At 35.8% G+C, this 18,409-nt stretch overlaps 1 protein-coding gene across 1 annotated transcript in view; it reads left to right on the top strand.

The window, feature by feature from the left end:
• Positions 1–15,110, top strand: part of ANO3 (anoctamin 3) — an 89,935-nt gene extending 74,825 nt beyond the window's left edge. Inside the window, exons 15-26 of the mRNA XM_050975589.1 lie at positions 839–979; positions 1,329–1,493; positions 2,515–2,551; positions 4,585–4,696; positions 5,866–5,923; positions 7,435–7,532; positions 9,110–9,255; positions 9,362–9,514; positions 10,171–10,318; positions 11,510–11,590; positions 12,429–12,534; positions 13,336–15,110. Of these exons, the coding sequence (XP_050831546.1) occupies positions 839–979; positions 1,329–1,493; positions 2,515–2,551; positions 4,585–4,696; positions 5,866–5,923; positions 7,435–7,532; positions 9,110–9,255; positions 9,362–9,514; positions 10,171–10,318; positions 11,510–11,590; positions 12,429–12,534; positions 13,336–13,518 (1,428 nt within the window). The 3' untranslated portion in view covers positions 13,519–15,110. The remainder of the gene's footprint in view (positions 1–838; positions 980–1,328; positions 1,494–2,514; positions 2,552–4,584; positions 4,697–5,865; positions 5,924–7,434; positions 7,533–9,109; positions 9,256–9,361; positions 9,515–10,170; positions 10,319–11,509; positions 11,591–12,428; positions 12,535–13,335) is intronic.
• Positions 15,111–18,409: the final 3,299 nt, after the last annotated feature.

Genomic DNA, 18,409 nt, shown 5'->3' with positions numbered 1-18,409 from the left:
TGAGTATCAATCCATATTGTATGTTAGTCATCTGAGTTCGTCCTTCAGATCATATTTGTATTTATAGCACTAGTTGCAGAATTCAAAGGTATGCTTGAGATTGTACAAGGATACTTTGCCTTCTTCAACTAACATTATAATTCCAAATATAATTCTACATTTATTAAAAGTAGCCTTGGAAAACCTGAGTGCAGATACTTCCTGTACAGGGGACAGGATCTGCTTCTGATGTCAGCACAGATGCCTTTCAGTTCCATGGTTTCTTGTTCTGGAAGTTCTTGATCCTGCAAAAAAATAGGACCAAGACAAGCAACAAGACAGAAACTAGATTTTGTATCCTTGGAGAGATATATCTTATCCTTGAACATTCTGCTGTCAGCATCAGCAATAATAAATTTTTTTTATTCCATAAATTACTAGTCAGCATAGCTGTAGTTTATCTGTATTGGTGATTGAATTGCAGTTTAAGTCAATAGACTTCCCTTGTTTTACAGCTTTCTGTGGATGGGTAGATAAAAGCTGGTGGCTATTTTGAATAAATGCTCTCATAACACAAACAGCACCATTATAACTGACCCTAATTTATAGTTTTGTTACCAGTTTTTGCAATCTAGTGTCTAAGTCAGCAATATGACCCATGATTCTTGATAAGACCCTCACATAGTGGGGAAGGCTCCTGTGATTTCTGTTCTTTGGATTTTCAAAAGAGCAAATTATTTAGGTATTTGAGTTGAAGCATTATGAAAAATGACCTGTATCAGTATAATGTACTACATGTATGTCTGATCCTTGAGAGAAATAAGTAATACAACAAATGGAATCCACCCTGTCGTTCCAGGAAGAACTGCGTCCCCAGTTTGAAGCTAAATATTCCCAAGTGGAAAGAGTAAATCCCATCACAGGAAAACCTGAACCTTTTCAGCCTTTCCCTGATAAGCTCAGTCGACTGATGGTGTCTGTCTCAGGAATATTCTTCATGGTGATGTTTAATAATACTGTTGTATTGTAATCATCTTACTCTGACATAAATAGTAACTCAGGACGAGTGCATTCATTAAGATTAGTGGATTTACGTAACATAGGCAAAACTTATTGTCTGCCTTACTGCTTGTTCAGGGATTTCTTTGTTTCCCAAGATGGAATATAGTTATACTGGAAAAGATCAGTAAAGAAATGTTGTAACTCGTCTTGGTTTTTTGTTCTCTCAAATTCTGCTCTCCAAAAACAATATCAGTCTTTAAAACATTTGTTTTATTATTTCAGCAGATATAATTTCAGATGTGATTCCTTTTGTTCTAATACCTCTGCTCATAAATACGTACCTGTAGATTTCACTGGTCCTTACTGCAGTGTTTGCAGTTGTGGTGTATCGACTGGTAGCCATGGAGCAGTTTGCTTCTTTCAAGTGGTATTTCATCAAGAAGTATTGGCAGTTTGCAACATCTGGCACTGGAGTCTGTATCAATTTTATGATCATCATGTCACTCAATGTCGTAAGTCATTTGTTCTTTTAAAGATGCAATTAATTTAAGAGAGTAATTTTTAAAAGCTTACTGTATTAGAAGTATGTATTAGAAACATACATGTTCATGCTTTTTCATGTAGCAATGTCTGAAGCTAGTATTGCAGTGGATTTTTCTCCTCTGTTGCAATGTTTATTAATGTTTTTCTCTAATTCCTTCTTAATTTGTCACTGCACATCTTCGCTTATGTCACCAAGTCACAGGGGTGTAGATTGCTGCTTTTTATAGTTGCACTTTTGATATTACCTTTTGCAGTAGATCTCTAATTTGAGATGTAATTCTAATTACAACTTTATTATTTTCTTGGCTGAGAATTTGGTTTCTAGTTTGTTTTTGATTAATGACTTCTTATTAAAACACAGCTGTGATACCAGCGTTGCACAGTTTTAGAATCACTGTGTTATATGATTTTTGTGTTAAGTTTTTTCTGTTATGTAACAGCACAATTATTTGCTCTTATAGCATTACATGGACAGAAACTCTATTATTTCAGCTGCATTATTATTTATCATCTTTCTGTTCCCATGCAAGCACAAACAGATAAAAAGGGATAATAACCCAGCAAACACTGGCTTTTCGTTCTCTTAAGGAATTGCGCTCGCTGCAATAAGAAATAATTCTTCCAATCAGAGTCCTCTAGTTATTTCTGTTATTATGTATGATCACTCCACATCATAAAATGTATATGCAAGTGAACAAGCAAAGCTATCAAAAATAACTTGCTTTTTTTAGTATACTGAAGGAAATATATTTCAGAGTTGGCAAGTGCCTTGGGCTAAATGACATTTAAAAAAAAGACTCAAGATGGTCAATATGTAGAGAGAAAAGTTTTCAGTACAAGGCTGATATCCTCAGCAAAGAAAAACTGTACTATGATATCTTGATGCTCTAGAGCAAGACAATACCATGCTTTGATACTTGTTGTCAATGTGGATTTGTCATCTCTACAGCCAGGATGTCCTATACTTAGACCATTTCATTTCTTTTTTAGGTGTATGAAAAAGTTGCCTATCTCCTGACAGATTTAGGTATGTAGGTCTTTACTAATGATATGTTTCGTGCTGGCTGTGGCATATGCCTTTATGGTATACTTCCTTATTTACCTTTAAAGAAATGTTTTGAAAACTTGATCTGTGAAGTACATTTCTGGCATTTCCCTAAGTTAGTGAGAAATATCACAGAAAGAAAATACTTTATTATTTCAGCGAGGAAATAAAATAAAACTAAGGAAATTATAATTGTAATTTTAATATTTTGTGGGATACATTGAAAAATAGTAATCTTATTTTGGAACAAAAGTCAAAACTTATTATTTCTTAGCATGCTAAAGGGTTTTTTCTGTTTTCCCCAAATGCTTGTTTTATTTTTTATTAATTTTTAGTTTGATCTTTCAGATGGAAAAAATGGGTTAAGATAAAATTAAGTTGTCCCAGATAAAAATGTTAAGTCATGAATTTTATAGTAGCTCCAATTCTGTAACATTAAAATTTTATACTGAAGCCTCTAGTCATGATTCAATTACAGACATAAAGCTTTCTAGCTTATAGAAAACAAGAAAGCAAAGACAGAATTTAAGATCTCTGGCTGCATCAATGTGTTACTGTTTAGTGTTTCATTTTACATGCTCACTTTTAGCCTGTGTCAAAATATGCAAGTGATCTTGTCTTGGTTAAATGCCAGCTGGGTGCTGAAATTCCACAGCTCCCTTGTTTGGTTAAAGTATTAAACGAGGTGCATAAATCTTTATAATGCTTCACCTAACAGGCAGCTGAACAGGCTATAAAAATTCAGAATTCATAGCCAACTTACTCAAATTCTTAAAATATTTTAATGTATTATTTCATATAAAAAATATTTATATTCCCTTTAAAGTATTTTGTATTGTTATGGGTCATAGAATGGAAAAGAAAATAATTGTTTAAATGCTTAAGTAGTTTTTTCCCCAAAATACATGAAAGAATTTTTTTCAAAAAAGATTTCTTGAATTAAACATGATGGAGCATTAGGTGTTTCAGATAGGTATCTCATTCTTCTTGCTAAGGTGTTTTACATGAGGAAAGGACACCCTTCTGGGAGCAACTGTCCTTATGTAAAGCTAGTAGTATCCTGTATATTTCTATCCAAATTTAGTCATCAGTAGACCAGAGTAGTTAAGTAGTACAAATTTTGACTGACAAATCCAGGCAGTTTAGACTTACAACTCATATGCTTTTACAACTCATGTGCTTTAAAACTTTTACCAATGTACTATATTCCAAGTTTAATATGTCCATCAAAGATGGATTTTGTAAAAATTAATTTGTAAACATTATCACAAAATTCTAATTCAGACATAAATAATCTTAAGGCAGTGCAGACCCACACAGAATACTTGTAGCCCTACCACACATTCTACATTTCTTTCCAAAAGAAGCCAAGAGGCTCTGTCCTTTCCTCACTGAATTATAAACTGTTTGGCACTCCTCAAGCTTTATGAAAGGGAATTCTTGTGGATGAAGTAAAGCTTTTATAGAAGTATTTAGAGGGTGAGAAGCTTGGATGAGAAATCAACTAGCTTTTAGGTGACTCTTTGACCTCTGCTTCTCTTGGCGGCTCTACTGAGTCCAAGTGCTTTCAGGTTTTTTGGGGATTGAGTTGGTTTGGGTTTTGTTTGTTTTGGGGTTTTGTTGTTGCTTGGTTGGGTTTTGTGGTTTTTTTTTTTGTTTGTTTGTTTGGGTTTTTTTGTTTTGGTTTTTTTTGTGGTGAGTTTTTTTCTTTGAATGAAGATCCTTTAATCTTAACGTAAAGAATTCACACTGGTTTCCAAATTTTTTCATAGGAGTTAAACAGGTATCTTCCCATAGTGTTATGATTTATTCTGAACCAAGGGGTTCCTATCTTCTTCTTCCACATAGAAACAATGTAGTCTAAGCTGGGACAATGAAAAGAAATCAATGGCAACATGATGGGGCACCATGACTTAAAACCATCGCTTGTTTTAATACTGACAGATTTGTGAGCAAACTTATGCCTGACACAGTTTCATTTTTCTTTATATAATGTATATTGTGTCTTTCTGAAGAGCACCCTAGAACAGAATCTGAGTGGGAAAACAGCTTTGCCTTGAAAATGTTCCTCTTCCAGTTTGTCAACTTGAACAGCTCCATCTTCTACATTGCCTTTTTTCTTGGCAGGTAAGTTATGTTTGCCAATTGCACTTAAAAGAAAACTTGCACAGAAGTCAGAGTCTTCAATAATTTTATAGATTTGAAGAAAATACAGGGACAGCTTGAACTGTAAGGTTTAGGTACAACTTGGTTTCTGGGCATAATTAAAACACTAAATATTTCTAAATGTATGGAAGGGTTGGACCCTTGAAATGTTTACTCATGAAACTACAGAGTAAAAATTCTACTTTTTTATGGGAACGTACATTACTTTCTTAGTAAATAGAAAGGCAGAACTTTTGAAAATGCAGCCAGCCGCTTCCTAGACGTGAGTCTGTATTTAGCCCTGTGTTAATAGGCTTTATTAATCTTTTCTTGTTTATTCCCCTTGAGTTACATTGCCAATAATGCATTTTTGTAAATAATAAATATTGTCTGGCAAAACTTATACAAGAGCAGGGAGCAGAAATTCTGGCTCCAATTTTTGTGTGTATCTTTAGGTTAGAGCATGAAATACAGCACAGATCTAACCTTGCTTCATATTCAGTTGAATTTGGTAGTGGTCACACTTACAGTTCCTGCAGAGTCTACAGAACATTTCAGGGTATTCTCTATAAAGTTTTACAGTATAATTTCAGTTTGGAAAAAAACTAACAAAAACAAGCAAAGAAAGAGAAAAAGCCTAGTAATGACTGTTGGTGAGAATCTGTTGCATTCAGTGGTGTATTCACCATGCAATATCAAAATTTCTGTGTGGATTGCTCTCTCCTGCATCTAGTAGGACCAGGCATGGGTTTCTTTCTCTGTTTTATAACTTTCATTGAGGTCAACAAGAGCTGGGATTTGTTTTACAAATCAAGTGTACACTTCACGTGGGCAAGCAGATCCCTGTGCTGCAGGTAATTTCTATTAGTTGTAATGGCTTGCTTGTCTTCTTAGAAGTAGATTAGAGATTGAATAACATCTAAAATCTCTGAAGCTAGGATGTTTATTCAGGACCTAATAAAAGTTTAGGATCATTTGCAAAATGATGGTCTTTCTTTGCATTCTGAAACTTCCATATCCTATGGATACCAGATTTAAGCGTGTGTGATTTATTCTGTTGATATTTCCTGAATTAAGTGGATGTTATGAAACGACTATGGTACAGGGTGTTTCTGGAATGTCCACTGTGAAACAGAAATTTTATTTTCCAGATTTGCAGGCCGCCCAGGAAAGTACAACAAGCTTTTTAACAGATGGAGGCTGGAAGAGGTAAACAATTTTGTTTTGTGTTCCTGTGATATTTCCATGAGTAAAAAGGAAGTTGGCTGAAGCCCAGTTTAAAGATTTTATTATTCCAAGTGCAGCAAATATTAAACTCTTATTTATAGCAAAGGAGAGGATCCAGGAGATGGGTTTTTCCTTCTGTGTTCTCCAGTGTGCTGAGTGACTCTGCCCAAGGCACGCGAGTTCTTTCTGCCTCTGTCTTAGGGAAAAGCCATCAGTAATACTCCCTTACCTCCCATGCACTGTGACTCCTGTGAGATTGGAATCTCCTGGTACTTGGAATTTTTGGATAGAGGACATAAATATTAACCCATCAGCTTTTTAGTCAACTTGAATAATTTCTGCCAGCACAGAAAAAAAAAATTGATCTGTTGGAATGGGCCTAGAGGAAGGCCACAAAATGAATCAGAGGGCTGGAATAGCTCTCCTGTGAAGGCAGGCTGAGTTAGAGATACTCAGCTTGGAGCAGAGATGGCTCCAAGGGCATAAGTACTGCCTTTCAGTACTTAAAGGTGCTTGAAAGAAAGAAAGGGGACAAACTTTAATAGGGCCTGTTGAGACAGGGCAAGGATTAATGATTTTAAACTAAGGGAGGCTAGATTTAGACTAGGTGTAAGGAAGAGATTTTTTTAATATTATTTTTTAAATTTATTATTATTAGTAATATGATGAAACACTGGGACAGGTTATCTAGAGAGGTGATGGGTGTCTTATCCCTGAAAACATTCAAAGTCAGGTTGGATGGGACTCCTCTAGTTGAAAATGGCCATACTTATTGAAGAAGTTTGGACTAGATCACCTTAAGGGATCCTTACCAACCTAAAATAATCTATAATTTTATAAAGTTCTAAAAGAAGGAAAATAATATTTTCAAAACTTAACTAGAATGTTAGAATTGCAACTTACCAGCATGCTGAAGTTTCTTCTTTTCTCTGAACATCAGATTTCTTCTACTGAAACCACCAAATAAATAAGTACAGTATTATAACTTTGTAGTCAATTGATTGAAAAATAGTTCTGTAATTACTTAACATTTTAATGTGGCAGTACCTTTATACATATATATATATACACACACACATACACATATATATGTATATAGATACATACACACAGAGAGATATGGATAACATACCAGTACCAGAAATTCTGCTAATAAATCTTTCTTTAGACTTAGATTATTGCAAAAGAAATATTGCTCCATTTTTTTGAAATGAGTAAGTTGCTCTAAGTGAAATGGTCTATATCATTTATCATATATCTAGCACACATACCTGTAAAATGGGCAATATGATCTAATATCTAACAATATGTCTAAAGGTTGTTCAGCTGAACTCTGGTAATATTTATTTTATTAACATTTCTTTTAATATTTCTGCAGATGGAAATTAGTATTTTTCAACACACATACTTAATATTTTTATTTACACTCTGAACAAATGAAACATTAATGAATTCTCTCATTTTAGCTGTTGATCTCTTCTACTTCATTTCAGTGTCATCCTAGTGGCTGCTTGATAGATCTCTGCTTACAAATGGGAGTTATTATGGTTTTAAAACAAATGTGGAACAACTTCATGGAACTAGGCTATCCGTAAGTTCATATGTTAAAGTTCATTTTAAAAACAGTAAATACGTGTTAGCATGATTCAGTGCTAGGGAGAAGTGATTTTATGTTTGGAGAATGTTTTCACTCATTGCACCTCAGATATTGTCACTTTATCCCCAAGGAAAGCATTGTCTTCCACTCTGAGATAAAGATGCTCAGATAATGTTAAGCATCTCAGTTGTTTATTAGAATTTTATTTTCCATAATACAGAGGTGTTCAGCCTCTGAAATGACTAATGAGCTAAGAGTCTTACACTTCTCTTGAAACTGTAAGAATATGTTTTCTGTAAAAGGTTGATCATCAAATATTGATCATCAAATATTGATCATCAAATATTGATCATCAAATATTGATCATCAAATATTGATCATCAAATATTGATCATCAAATATTGATCATCAAATATTGATCATCAAATATTGAACAAATTGAAGTCTCAGCCTTGAAAATATGTTAGAAAGGATTTTGCTCACAACATGCAATTGTAATTGTTCTGCACATGAGGGACAGTGTACTGTATGTTATGGAATGAGGATTTTTTAAATTGAGAAACCTACTTTAACTACCAGGCTTCCTGTCTTCTCAGCCAAGCAGGATGTTAACTTTATCTAAAATTTTTTTAGAACATGCTTATATTCTGTTATGGAAATAAATGTTTATTTTGACAAAGCCATTGTTTGCAACGTAGGCAACAGTTGATCTTCCAAACAAACAAAAGCTTCTCTTTCAGTAACAAGAGAGATCAGGAGCCGAACACTAAAATAGCTTGAGAGAAAAAAAAAGCAGCCTTTTTATAAAAATAATTACAAGAAAGTTATTTCCCATCTTAAGTCTCTTTTCCATATTATCTAGAATCAAGTGGTAGTCTTTAGTTGGTCCATGTGTCAGTATTAAATAATATTTTTCATTAAAATAACAGTTTAATTCATGAGCCTTCTATCTCCTTAATATTTATGACTACTTTGGGAAAATATTTTTGCACAGCTTTATGAAGAATAGTCTTAGATATTTCCACAAACAGCAACATCTTCTAAAATGCTTTTTCCTGCTTTAAGAAAAGTATTCTGTAGAACATCTAGACCTTTAGGTTTGTTCAAAAATATATGTATTCTGCTATTCAGTGTGTTTTACTGTGGTGTTGTTGCTGAGCTCCACTGACCTGGTTTGTCTTTTACAGGATAGAAATAAAGCATTATTAATTTTTTAGTGCTCCTGCTATGCATGATATTTTTGAAAAAAAAAAAAAATTATTTAGTCATTGAGGTAAAGCCTACCAAAATAAGTAAAGTCCATGCAAGCATTTTCCATATTCTGAAAAACTTATTTATACAATGCCAAACATGCTACATTAAAGACAATTAAAATAATAATGCAGAATTATGAGATATTTTATAAGTTCTTTGCATTGTATCTAAGAGGATATTGTAAAATTTTCCATTAAATATTTAAGTAATCATTTAGATGCTGTGCAAAACAGGCCTGCTTATTTCAGAACAGTTCCAGAACATATTTTGAATCTGTGAGCAGATACAGTCATTAATACTCTCTTTATCTAATAAAGTTTATTACAGAATTGGTGGTCACGACGCAAAATGAAGAGAAGAGGGCAATCAATGGAGAGTAAAATTTCTCTACCTCAATGGGAAAAAGATTGGAATCTGCAACCTATGAATCTCCATGGTTTAATGGACGAATATTTAGAGATGGGTGAGAAAATTTGGGAGGTGTTGGTTTTCTTCAGAAGGTAGAACTATTTTGCTTGTTAAAAGATTCTTTGAATTTCCAATTTCTAACCAAAGAAATGCCTGTCTAGTTTTACAGTTTGGCTTTACCACCATCTTTGTGGCTGCCTTCCCCCTGGCACCTCTCTTGGCACTCCTCAACAACATCATAGAAATCAGGTTAGATGCATACAAGTTTGTCACTCAGTGGAGAAGACCCATGCCTGCAAGAGCAACAGATATAGGTGAGAGAACCCAGTGGCTGCCAATGCCAGCTACCATCTCTTTGGGTTTTCCTCTTGAGAACAGTTCCACCCCCGAAATATTTCATGTGTCAGGATGGTAACGTAACCAACAGATTTCGGTCACAGCTTTCCTTTTTGGCAACAAAAAGATAGTTAGTTGATTTTCAAAGAGGGTTCCTCAAGTTTGTTTCCCATTTACAATAAGGAGTCATTATAATTTGAATATTGAAAACGGACTAAAAGTATTTCAGGCTTCTGATTTGAGGAACTCTAGGTCTAAAATAAATTGAATTTAGAAGTTAAATAAAAGGACTGAATTAACTTTTAAATTAAAAGTTAATTAAATAAGAAATCTCTTTCCAGGGCCTCCTATTTGGCCTTCATAACAACAAATTGCCATTATGTCTTTGTTGCTTGGCTGCATCTTCTCAGCAGGGTGTGCCCTGTTGTAAGATTTCTTTTGGGTGGCACGGGTGGTGGCTGCAATGTGGGAACACGGCTTCATCTTGACTAGTTTTTCTGTCTCATAACTCATTCTCAACAAGAAAGGAAAACTGTATGACTAATAATGACTTTATTGTCACGGCTATGACTTTATATGACTTAATATGACTATAAGAAACTGACTACTTTGTTGAAATTTCTCTTGTTTCTAGGTATTTGGTATGGAATTCTGGAAGGAATTGGAGTTCTGGCTGTCATCACCAATGCCTTTGTTATTGCCATTACTTCTGATTACATTCCACGTTTTGTCTATGCATACAAATATGGTCCCTGTACAGATCAAGGGTACAGACAAGAAAAGTAATTAAGATATTCTTTATATATACATGTATTTTTGAGTTGAAGCACAATTTATTGGTGTGTTTCTATGATAACATATATCAGATACATTTATTTACACCTCTGCAAATCTTCCGAGATGTGAAGAGCGAGTAAGTCAGCCATTCCAAAGAGTTTACAAAGTAGCTTTTTATTGAAGTGGAAAATCATCTCTTCCCTCCTGAATGCAAACAAAAAAATCTGTACATTGCATCAGTTTTCAGACCTTTTCTAGATAAGCTTTTCCTCTTCTCTGCAGTAGGTCTATGCTGTCTTCTCCCAGTACATTCCCAAACACACATATATGCTCCCAAAGGTAGTGATTTGCTCTTCCTGAGCTGTCACAGGAAGAGTTTAAGGGCAAAAATAATGAGGTGGGATAGGATGAAAAGAGACAGTAAGAGGAAACTGTTAGTGCTTGACGCACCCTACCCATTTAAGAGAGACTTATGTAATTCTATTTCTTCTTTTGTCAGTAGTGGTTTGAGGTATTACACCAAACCTGAAGATCCAGGATTATAAAAGGATTCCTCATGTATCTCTTCTTATATCTTCTTTGACTTTCAAATGTGCTTTAGTTAAGTTACTAGACAGATTTAAAGAAGATAGGATATCTTTCATGTCTGTGTGCTTTTCAAGCAACAGCAAAAATTCACTCCTACAGTCATAAATCAATATATTTATATAATTTCTGTAATTAATAGTAATACATTTTTGCCTTTAATATACACTGTTCATGTTACTGTTGATGAAAACTCATAAAACCTGTTATTTTTTTGTATATGCTGCATTATTGGTGGCCAGTTCTGCAAGGGAGTTTAATTATTCCACTCTCTGCCTTTCTATCCATCTTTCAAAGTTCAGTAATTTTAGAAAACAGTTAAAAACATTGTAGCAACATTTTTTGGTTTATATCTCCCAACAGGTAAGAAGCAAAACCATAAGAAGTGCTGAAAATAGACTTTTAAACAGTGCTATAGCTGAAACAGATGTTAGTCTTTTTTTTCCAGTAAACTTTGCTTCTCTGCATGAATTTAAGAATTGATTTTGTCCTGATAAGCAAATAAAGTCTTATGCTCACAGTATCTGATAGCAGAATATGTTTACATACAGGATGTTTATTGTATAACCACTTTATGAAGAAAGTGCTGCCCATATGGCTTTTTCTTTCAGATGCTTAAAAGGATATGTCAACAGCAGTTTGTCAGTATTTGATTTGAGTGAACTTGGGATGGGATACTCAGGATACTGTCGGTATGTTTCCTTGCTCCCAGTTACTGCAATACAGGCATGGACATTAATGCAGACAGTAAATTAAAAGTGCTGAAATTGCTGGCATTTCTTTTTTGCCTGTAAAAGCATTGGAGTTCATGTTTGTTCAACACGGAGGCCTCAGGTGCAAAGAGTGTGTGGTAGGATTCACTGCTAACATGCTGGAAATTTGTGTTTCAAATTTTTGTAGGACTCTTGCAAGCCATTATATTTCATGTCTCTATGAATTATTTAATTTAAAATTTTTACCAGCTGCCAAGAAGGGTAAAAATCCTAATTTCAATTTTGTTAAGTATTCTGAAGTCAATAAATTAAAATACACAATTAAAATTTTTGTTACCTCTCTAACCCAGATTGAGATTGCCAACAATTATGCAAGATGAATATAAGAAATACAGCATAAAAATGAAATAGGACATGAGGGCACTCCTGTTTTCTGACTTGCTTTTGCATTCTAAATTAGAATCATTTTTCATTTATGCAAACTTTATCTGGAGACTCTTTCAAATGCTTATAAGCAAAGACAAGAACCAATTTAGAATCAACACACTTAACACTCCAGCTTTGTAACAATAAAAGAATCCAGTTTGCTCTGGATTTTTGGAAGCAAAAAGTATTGTCTCATAAACAGCTTTATTTAATAGCCTGTGTTCTGGACAGCTCTCCCTTTCAGTTTAACTCCTCTTGAAGTCTGCTTTCACTTCAGTTTCTTCCCTTTTAGCCAGATCTGGGATGAACCAGAGAGGTCTTGACCGTATCAAAGGTTTTAATTGCTCAAGAGAGCACAGGGTAACTCACTGGGTTTCTCTTTGCTCTGCAGGTACAGAGACTACAGAGCCCCACCGTGGAGTTCGACTCCGTATGAATTCACTTTGCAGTTTTGGCATGTCCTGGCAGCACGGCTGGCCTTCATCATTGTATTTGAGGTTAGTTGTGGAAGGGAGCAATCCCTTTCTACCTTTTATAGGTCTGAGTTGATTCTTTATAGTAGTCCTATAAGTGAATTGTCATTTTAATCAATTGTTTGTTCATTACAGTCAAGACGGAGGAAAAAAAATTGCCTTACCCAAACTGTCAACTATCAGCTACTTCAAACAGAATTGACAGAGCATGCACTTGCTGTAGAACTCCTCTAAAATCATATTTCTTTAACAGTCGTCTTACACATCATGTTGGTTCCCTGCCCAGTTGTTCCTATTTTATGGAAAAGTAGTACAAGTTTTGTACTACTTGTACAGTACAGTACTGTACTGTACTGTATATTAGGCACAGTTATTACAAGATAGAATGTGTGTCAGGAAAATGATACATGATTCTAGATTGATATAAAAGTTGAAACATGGTTACTAAGTTTGAAGTTCGTATTGCATACTCCCCAGGACTCTGATTACCTCTTTCCATGATAAGCCCTGAACAAAGACTGCTTGTAGGTCGCGTTGCCATTTGTTGATCCAACTAGCATATGCTGTAGTCACATCTTCATTTAAGTCACTAACTCTGCCCTTTGTTTTTCATTCTTAGAAAAATTCAGCATTTGCCCATTTCTTTTAGATCACTCATTTACTCCTGTAGGAGTGTTTTTATTTAAAAAACAAGCAAAGGAGTTGTCTTTGTCACAAATTGAATCTCAGTTCCAGTTTTGCCACAGTGTTTTATGCTCTAATGTGTAGCCCTTCAAAGAAATACTTATTGATGTGTTAAGCAATTATTTTTGTTTTTCTTTTCAGCACCTTGTTTTTGGAATAAAGTCTTTCATTGCCTACCTAATTCCAGACATACCCAAAGACCTGTGTGACAGAATGAGAAGAGAGAAATACTTAGTCCAGGAAATGATGTATGAGGCTGAACTGGAACATTTGCAAAGAGAAAGGAAAAAGAATGGGAAGCAGTATCACCATGAATGGCCATAGTCACTACCATGCTACAACAAAAATACCTTGAAATTGAAGAGAAAAGTTACAAAATTAAGTCAGTCTGGTCTCCATGTGAGATTTGGTGGTGGTGTATTTATGTTCTTGCTAGGCAGTACAGTTGCATACTTTGGTGGGCACTGAGAAATGGATGTTTCCAGTGATGTCAATGGAAAGCTTTACCTGTAACTGGTCTGTGATGAGCTCCAATGACAACTGGCATTCAGAAATGTGCAGACAGAGTAAAAAATCTGGACACTGTTTTAAAAATAAGCAATGGGTTTTCATGCTGTTTATGAAGATGCTATCAACATGATGAAAACAGAAAATTACCTGTGAACCTATAGAGTAAGGGCATGATTAAAACCAACTTACGTGATATCCACTACTTCTACAGCTTCTGATTGCTCAGCTCCATCTGTAATGCCTCTAAAAAAAAGAGCAGTTGTTGCCTTTGTGGCCATGACTTGATCTTTCAGGCTTACTGTTTTGTCAGGTTTGTCCTAGTTTCTTGTTGAGATTGTGGATGTGGTCCTGCCCTGAAAAAGGGGGTCTGTGGCTGCTAAATAAATACTATGCAGTTTAAGATTTGCACATTAGTGTCATTAATTTATACATCTAGTTGAAAACCAAAAAGTCCAAATTCAGAAAGAAAACAGCAGCACCAGGAGAAGGTAATTTTTTGTTTGAAAATTACACAGCTGTTGAGTTGTCCTTGAACTTTTGTGTGTGAAAGGCCATCTCCACACGCTTCCAGCATGAAAGAACTGTCATTTTCATGCTGTGTTACTGTTCCTCTCGATCTGCCTGGGCAGTGATTCCATGACTTCACAGAATGCTAACTTGAAATACTTCCATGCAGTGCAAATGACTTTATCTTCAAAATACAATTATATCTTTATAGTATGCAAGCTTCTGCCAATATATATGAGACATGCAGTATAGCATTGTGGCTTGCTTGTTCAGGGAAGGAGAAGAAGAGCAATTCATAACAAGGTTCTTCTTATTGTAATAGTAAATGTTGCAGTAATGTACATTTCTTTTATTGGCCTAAATATGTCATAGCATTGGAGCTGGATACAGGCAAATATGCATACAGATTGTATATAAATGCATACACACGGTATTTACTATTATTATTATTAGTATGCCTTCTTACACTTGGGGTGGACTTTTTTGATAAAATCACTAAAAAAGTAGGTGTTCATTGAAGAATCAAATTTCAGTTTTTATGTGCAAACAGCATACTGCAGTGTTGCTTGTGGTTAATAGTCACATTTTGATGATGAAATTGTCTGTTACTAACATTTTAAAATACAGGAAAAGCACTTAATGTTTAAACAAATTGAAGGGGTACCTTGCAGGGAAGGGAATGGATAAACAGTTATAGTTGTTCTGTTTCTCTCATACAGTTTTAAATAATGCTTCTCTGTATTGGATGAGAAAAATTTAAAAACAAAGAGTCAGCAAAGCTCAGTAGCTACAAAGTCTACAAATTTTGACATTATTTTTAGGGATAAAGCTGCAGCAAAATCACTGCTGACAGATATTAAAAGACCTGAATTTTGCTATTTACATTATCCTGTGTAATTTAAAAGTGTGATTCAAGTATTCACTTGCATTTATTAGCAGAATAATTTTATTTCACTGAAATTAATTCAAGACTTAAGAGCTCATCAAAGTAGGTGAATAGGATCTGTTGTATCCAGGGAGCCTAACATCAGACTTTTAAGTTCTTCAGTTGTTTCACCACATTCATGAGCTTTCTTGGTTAATTTCAGCTCTTTTACCAGACAAGGCACTTGTAGGAGTATCTATAGTACTGCATGAAAGGAGGAAAGGAATTTGAAGATCTGGCCCAATCAGGTACATTGCCCATTCACTCTGTGATAAGGGGCGGATGGAACACAGCTTGCCATATTTTGGAAAGGCTGTTTTTTTCCTTCCTCTTCTGGGTCATGCATTAAGTTCCTCTGGAGTCATTATAAAAAAAAATTACTGCACTCTCTTCAGTGCAAATAGGATCACAAGGTTTGATTTCATTTGTTGTCTCTCTGTCTCATTCTGTGGGCTGTCAAGCACTGTTTGACAGCAGTAACCATGTGTCACAGCTTTTATTGTATGCCACCTTGTGATAATATTTGAATGCTTCAGAAGGTCACAAATGAACTCTTTGTAATATTTTTTTCTAAAGACAAAATGTCTTGGCTGGCCCAAGTTATAAAGATTCAGGGGGTAAAATCAGGCAAAAATCAGAAAAATTTTTTTATACTTTCTTGTTTCTGCTATTCACGTTGCATATGTCAATACATACCTAGGCAAATTCCAATTGGACTTGAAAAACCACATTAAAAAATCTTTTTGTATTTGAGATTTACACATATATACAAATAATGAATTTTTTTCAACAGTGGGATATAGGAGCATATGAAAGGCAAGTATGTAGATCTTACATGGTGCATTTTATGCACAGGGAAAGGACAAGAAGTTTGGAGAAACACTCTGTGTGTCCTGTACTTTTGGAGGACCTCAGCAGTGTCTAAAGGTCTTGCTACTGTCTAGCCATTTGCTTAAGCTGAGAAACCTTTTTGCTAGGCTTTGCTCAGTATGCTGTTTTCATTGACTGCATGTTGTTTTACTAAAGAATAAGGCACACACTGTCCTCAGGAATAATGTATTTTTTTAATGGTGAATGATCTTTTAATATTTTAAATATTGTCTTTTCAAACAAAGGACTAGTATGACTAGACTGTGCATGCAGGCTGCATTTGTGAAATTTGACAAAGCTTTAGAACCTCAGTTCGTTCATAAATGCTTTAGATCATTGCAGATCTAATCTATGAAAAGTTTGCTCTATGCACGCAATCATTGCAGATCTAATCTATGAAAAGTTTGCTCTATGCACGCACCCTTAGAGACTGCATGAGCAACTAGATTTTTAATCTATGAAGTATTTGTTCAAAATGTGTTAATTATTCTTTACCAAATTCTGCATCTTGATTCAGACGAAAGAAATTTCCATTTCAGGAATGGCCCAAAGTCCAGATACATGAGATGCACCCCCTTTCCTACAACTTTTTATTCTAAATTTGTGCCTAATGTGTGAGATCGGAATTTTGGTGAATAAAAAAAGGAATATAAGAATTCCGTTTTATTGGCCATCCTAATGAATGGTTCCCCTAAGTTTGTCTATACAAAGTGGGGAGGCATTAAGAGTATTCACAACTGAGTGCTAAGGCTTGCCTGAATGTTGAGCTCAGGCTCCCACAGCACACTGATTGTGCCTCCTTCCTTCTTTGGGTATTTGGAAACAAGGCAAACCTCGTGATGAGTTCAGTAAAGCCTTGGAAACTGTCACCCATGGCATTCTCCTGGAGAAGGTGGCAGCAGGTGCACTCTTAGCTGGGTTAAAGCTGGATGGCCATGCCCAGAGGGTGGCAGTGAAAGCTGTTTATCCAGCTGGCAGCTGGTCAGGAGTGTCGCTCCCCAAGGGAACCACTTCTGTTGGGGCCAGTTCTGTTTAATGTCCTTATCAATGATCTGGACAAGGGGATTAAGGGCATCCTCAGTCAGTTTGCAGCCAATCCCAAGCTGAGTGGGACTGTTGTTCTGCTGGAGGGCAGGAAGGCTCTGAAGAGGGACCTGGGCAGGCTGGATCCGTGGGCCCAGGTCAGTGGAGTGCTCATTGTGGCCAAGTGCCAAGTATTGTCCCTGGATCACAAGTACCCATTGCAGTGCTGCAGGCTGGGGGCAGAGTGAAAAAGGAGCTGGGCCAAGAGCAGCTGAGCATGAGCCAGCTGTGCCCAGGTGGGCATAAAGGCCAATGGCATCCTGGCCTGTGTCAGAAACAGGGTGGCCAGCAGGAGCAGGGCACTGATTGTCCCCCTGCACCTGGCACTGGTGAGGCCATGCATTGAGACCTGTGTCCAGTTCTGGGCCCTTCAGTTTCAGGCAGACACTGAGGTGCTGGAGCATGTCCAGAGAAGGGCAGTGAAGCTGGTGAGGCATCTGGAGAGATTAAGTCATAGGAAAGGTTGGTTGAAGGAGCTGTAGTTGTTTAGTTAGCTGAGGAAGCTCAGAGGAGTCGTATCACTCTCCACAACTACCTGGAAAGAGATTGTAGCAAGGTGGGAGTCAGCCTCTTCTACCAGGCAGCTAGGGACAAGATAAAGGAACATAACCTCAGGTTGCACACAGTGAGGTTTAGTTTGGACATCAAGAAGAATTTTTTCATTGAAGGCATTGGAACAGACTGTCCTGGGAGGTGGTGGGGTCATCGTCCTTCGAAGTGTTCAAGAAATGATTGCACATGGCACTTAGTGTTGTGATTTATTTGTCATGGTGATATTTGGTCAAAGGTTGGACCTGATAATTTTCCAGCATTAATGATTCAGTTTTTTCCTAACCATTTTCGTTCAAGGATTTATAGAGAAAATGGTGACAGGGCTAAAATTTCAATAGTGATTTAGTGACCTTTTATTTTTTTTTTTTTTTTTGGTAGATGCTTCTTTGGAAGTACATATTTTCACTAGTATGAAATACACATCAGTTGTGTCCTTTTCCAAGAACAGCTTGTCATAAATTGTGTTCTGAGGCACAGTTAGGCTCAATTGTGTCCTGTGGAAAGCTCAAAAGGAAAATGTCCATACAAACTGGTAAATATAGGTTAGTAGATAAATACCTTAATGGAAGAATTAATGAATTTCCAGAAGTTTCCTGCATAAAATGTTCTACACAAGGAAAAATACCTTGAGAAACAGCTTCAGGGCAAGTATTAATATGGGGAAAGGCAAGAGTTTTGGTGATGTTTTATTCTTAATGTGCCATTAAGATGATCAGTCTAACAGTATGTGTAATGCCCATCCTTGCTGCGGCTTCCTCCACTGCAGAC

Source organism: Serinus canaria, chromosome 5 (genome assembly GCF_022539315.1).
Source record: "Serinus canaria isolate serCan28SL12 chromosome 5, serCan2020, whole genome shotgun sequence".
Classification (NCBI taxonomy): Eukaryota; Metazoa; Chordata; class Aves; order Passeriformes; family Fringillidae; genus Serinus; species Serinus canaria.
Note: the sequence above shows the minus strand (reverse complement) of the source record. Positions and strands in the feature narration are given on the sequence as shown.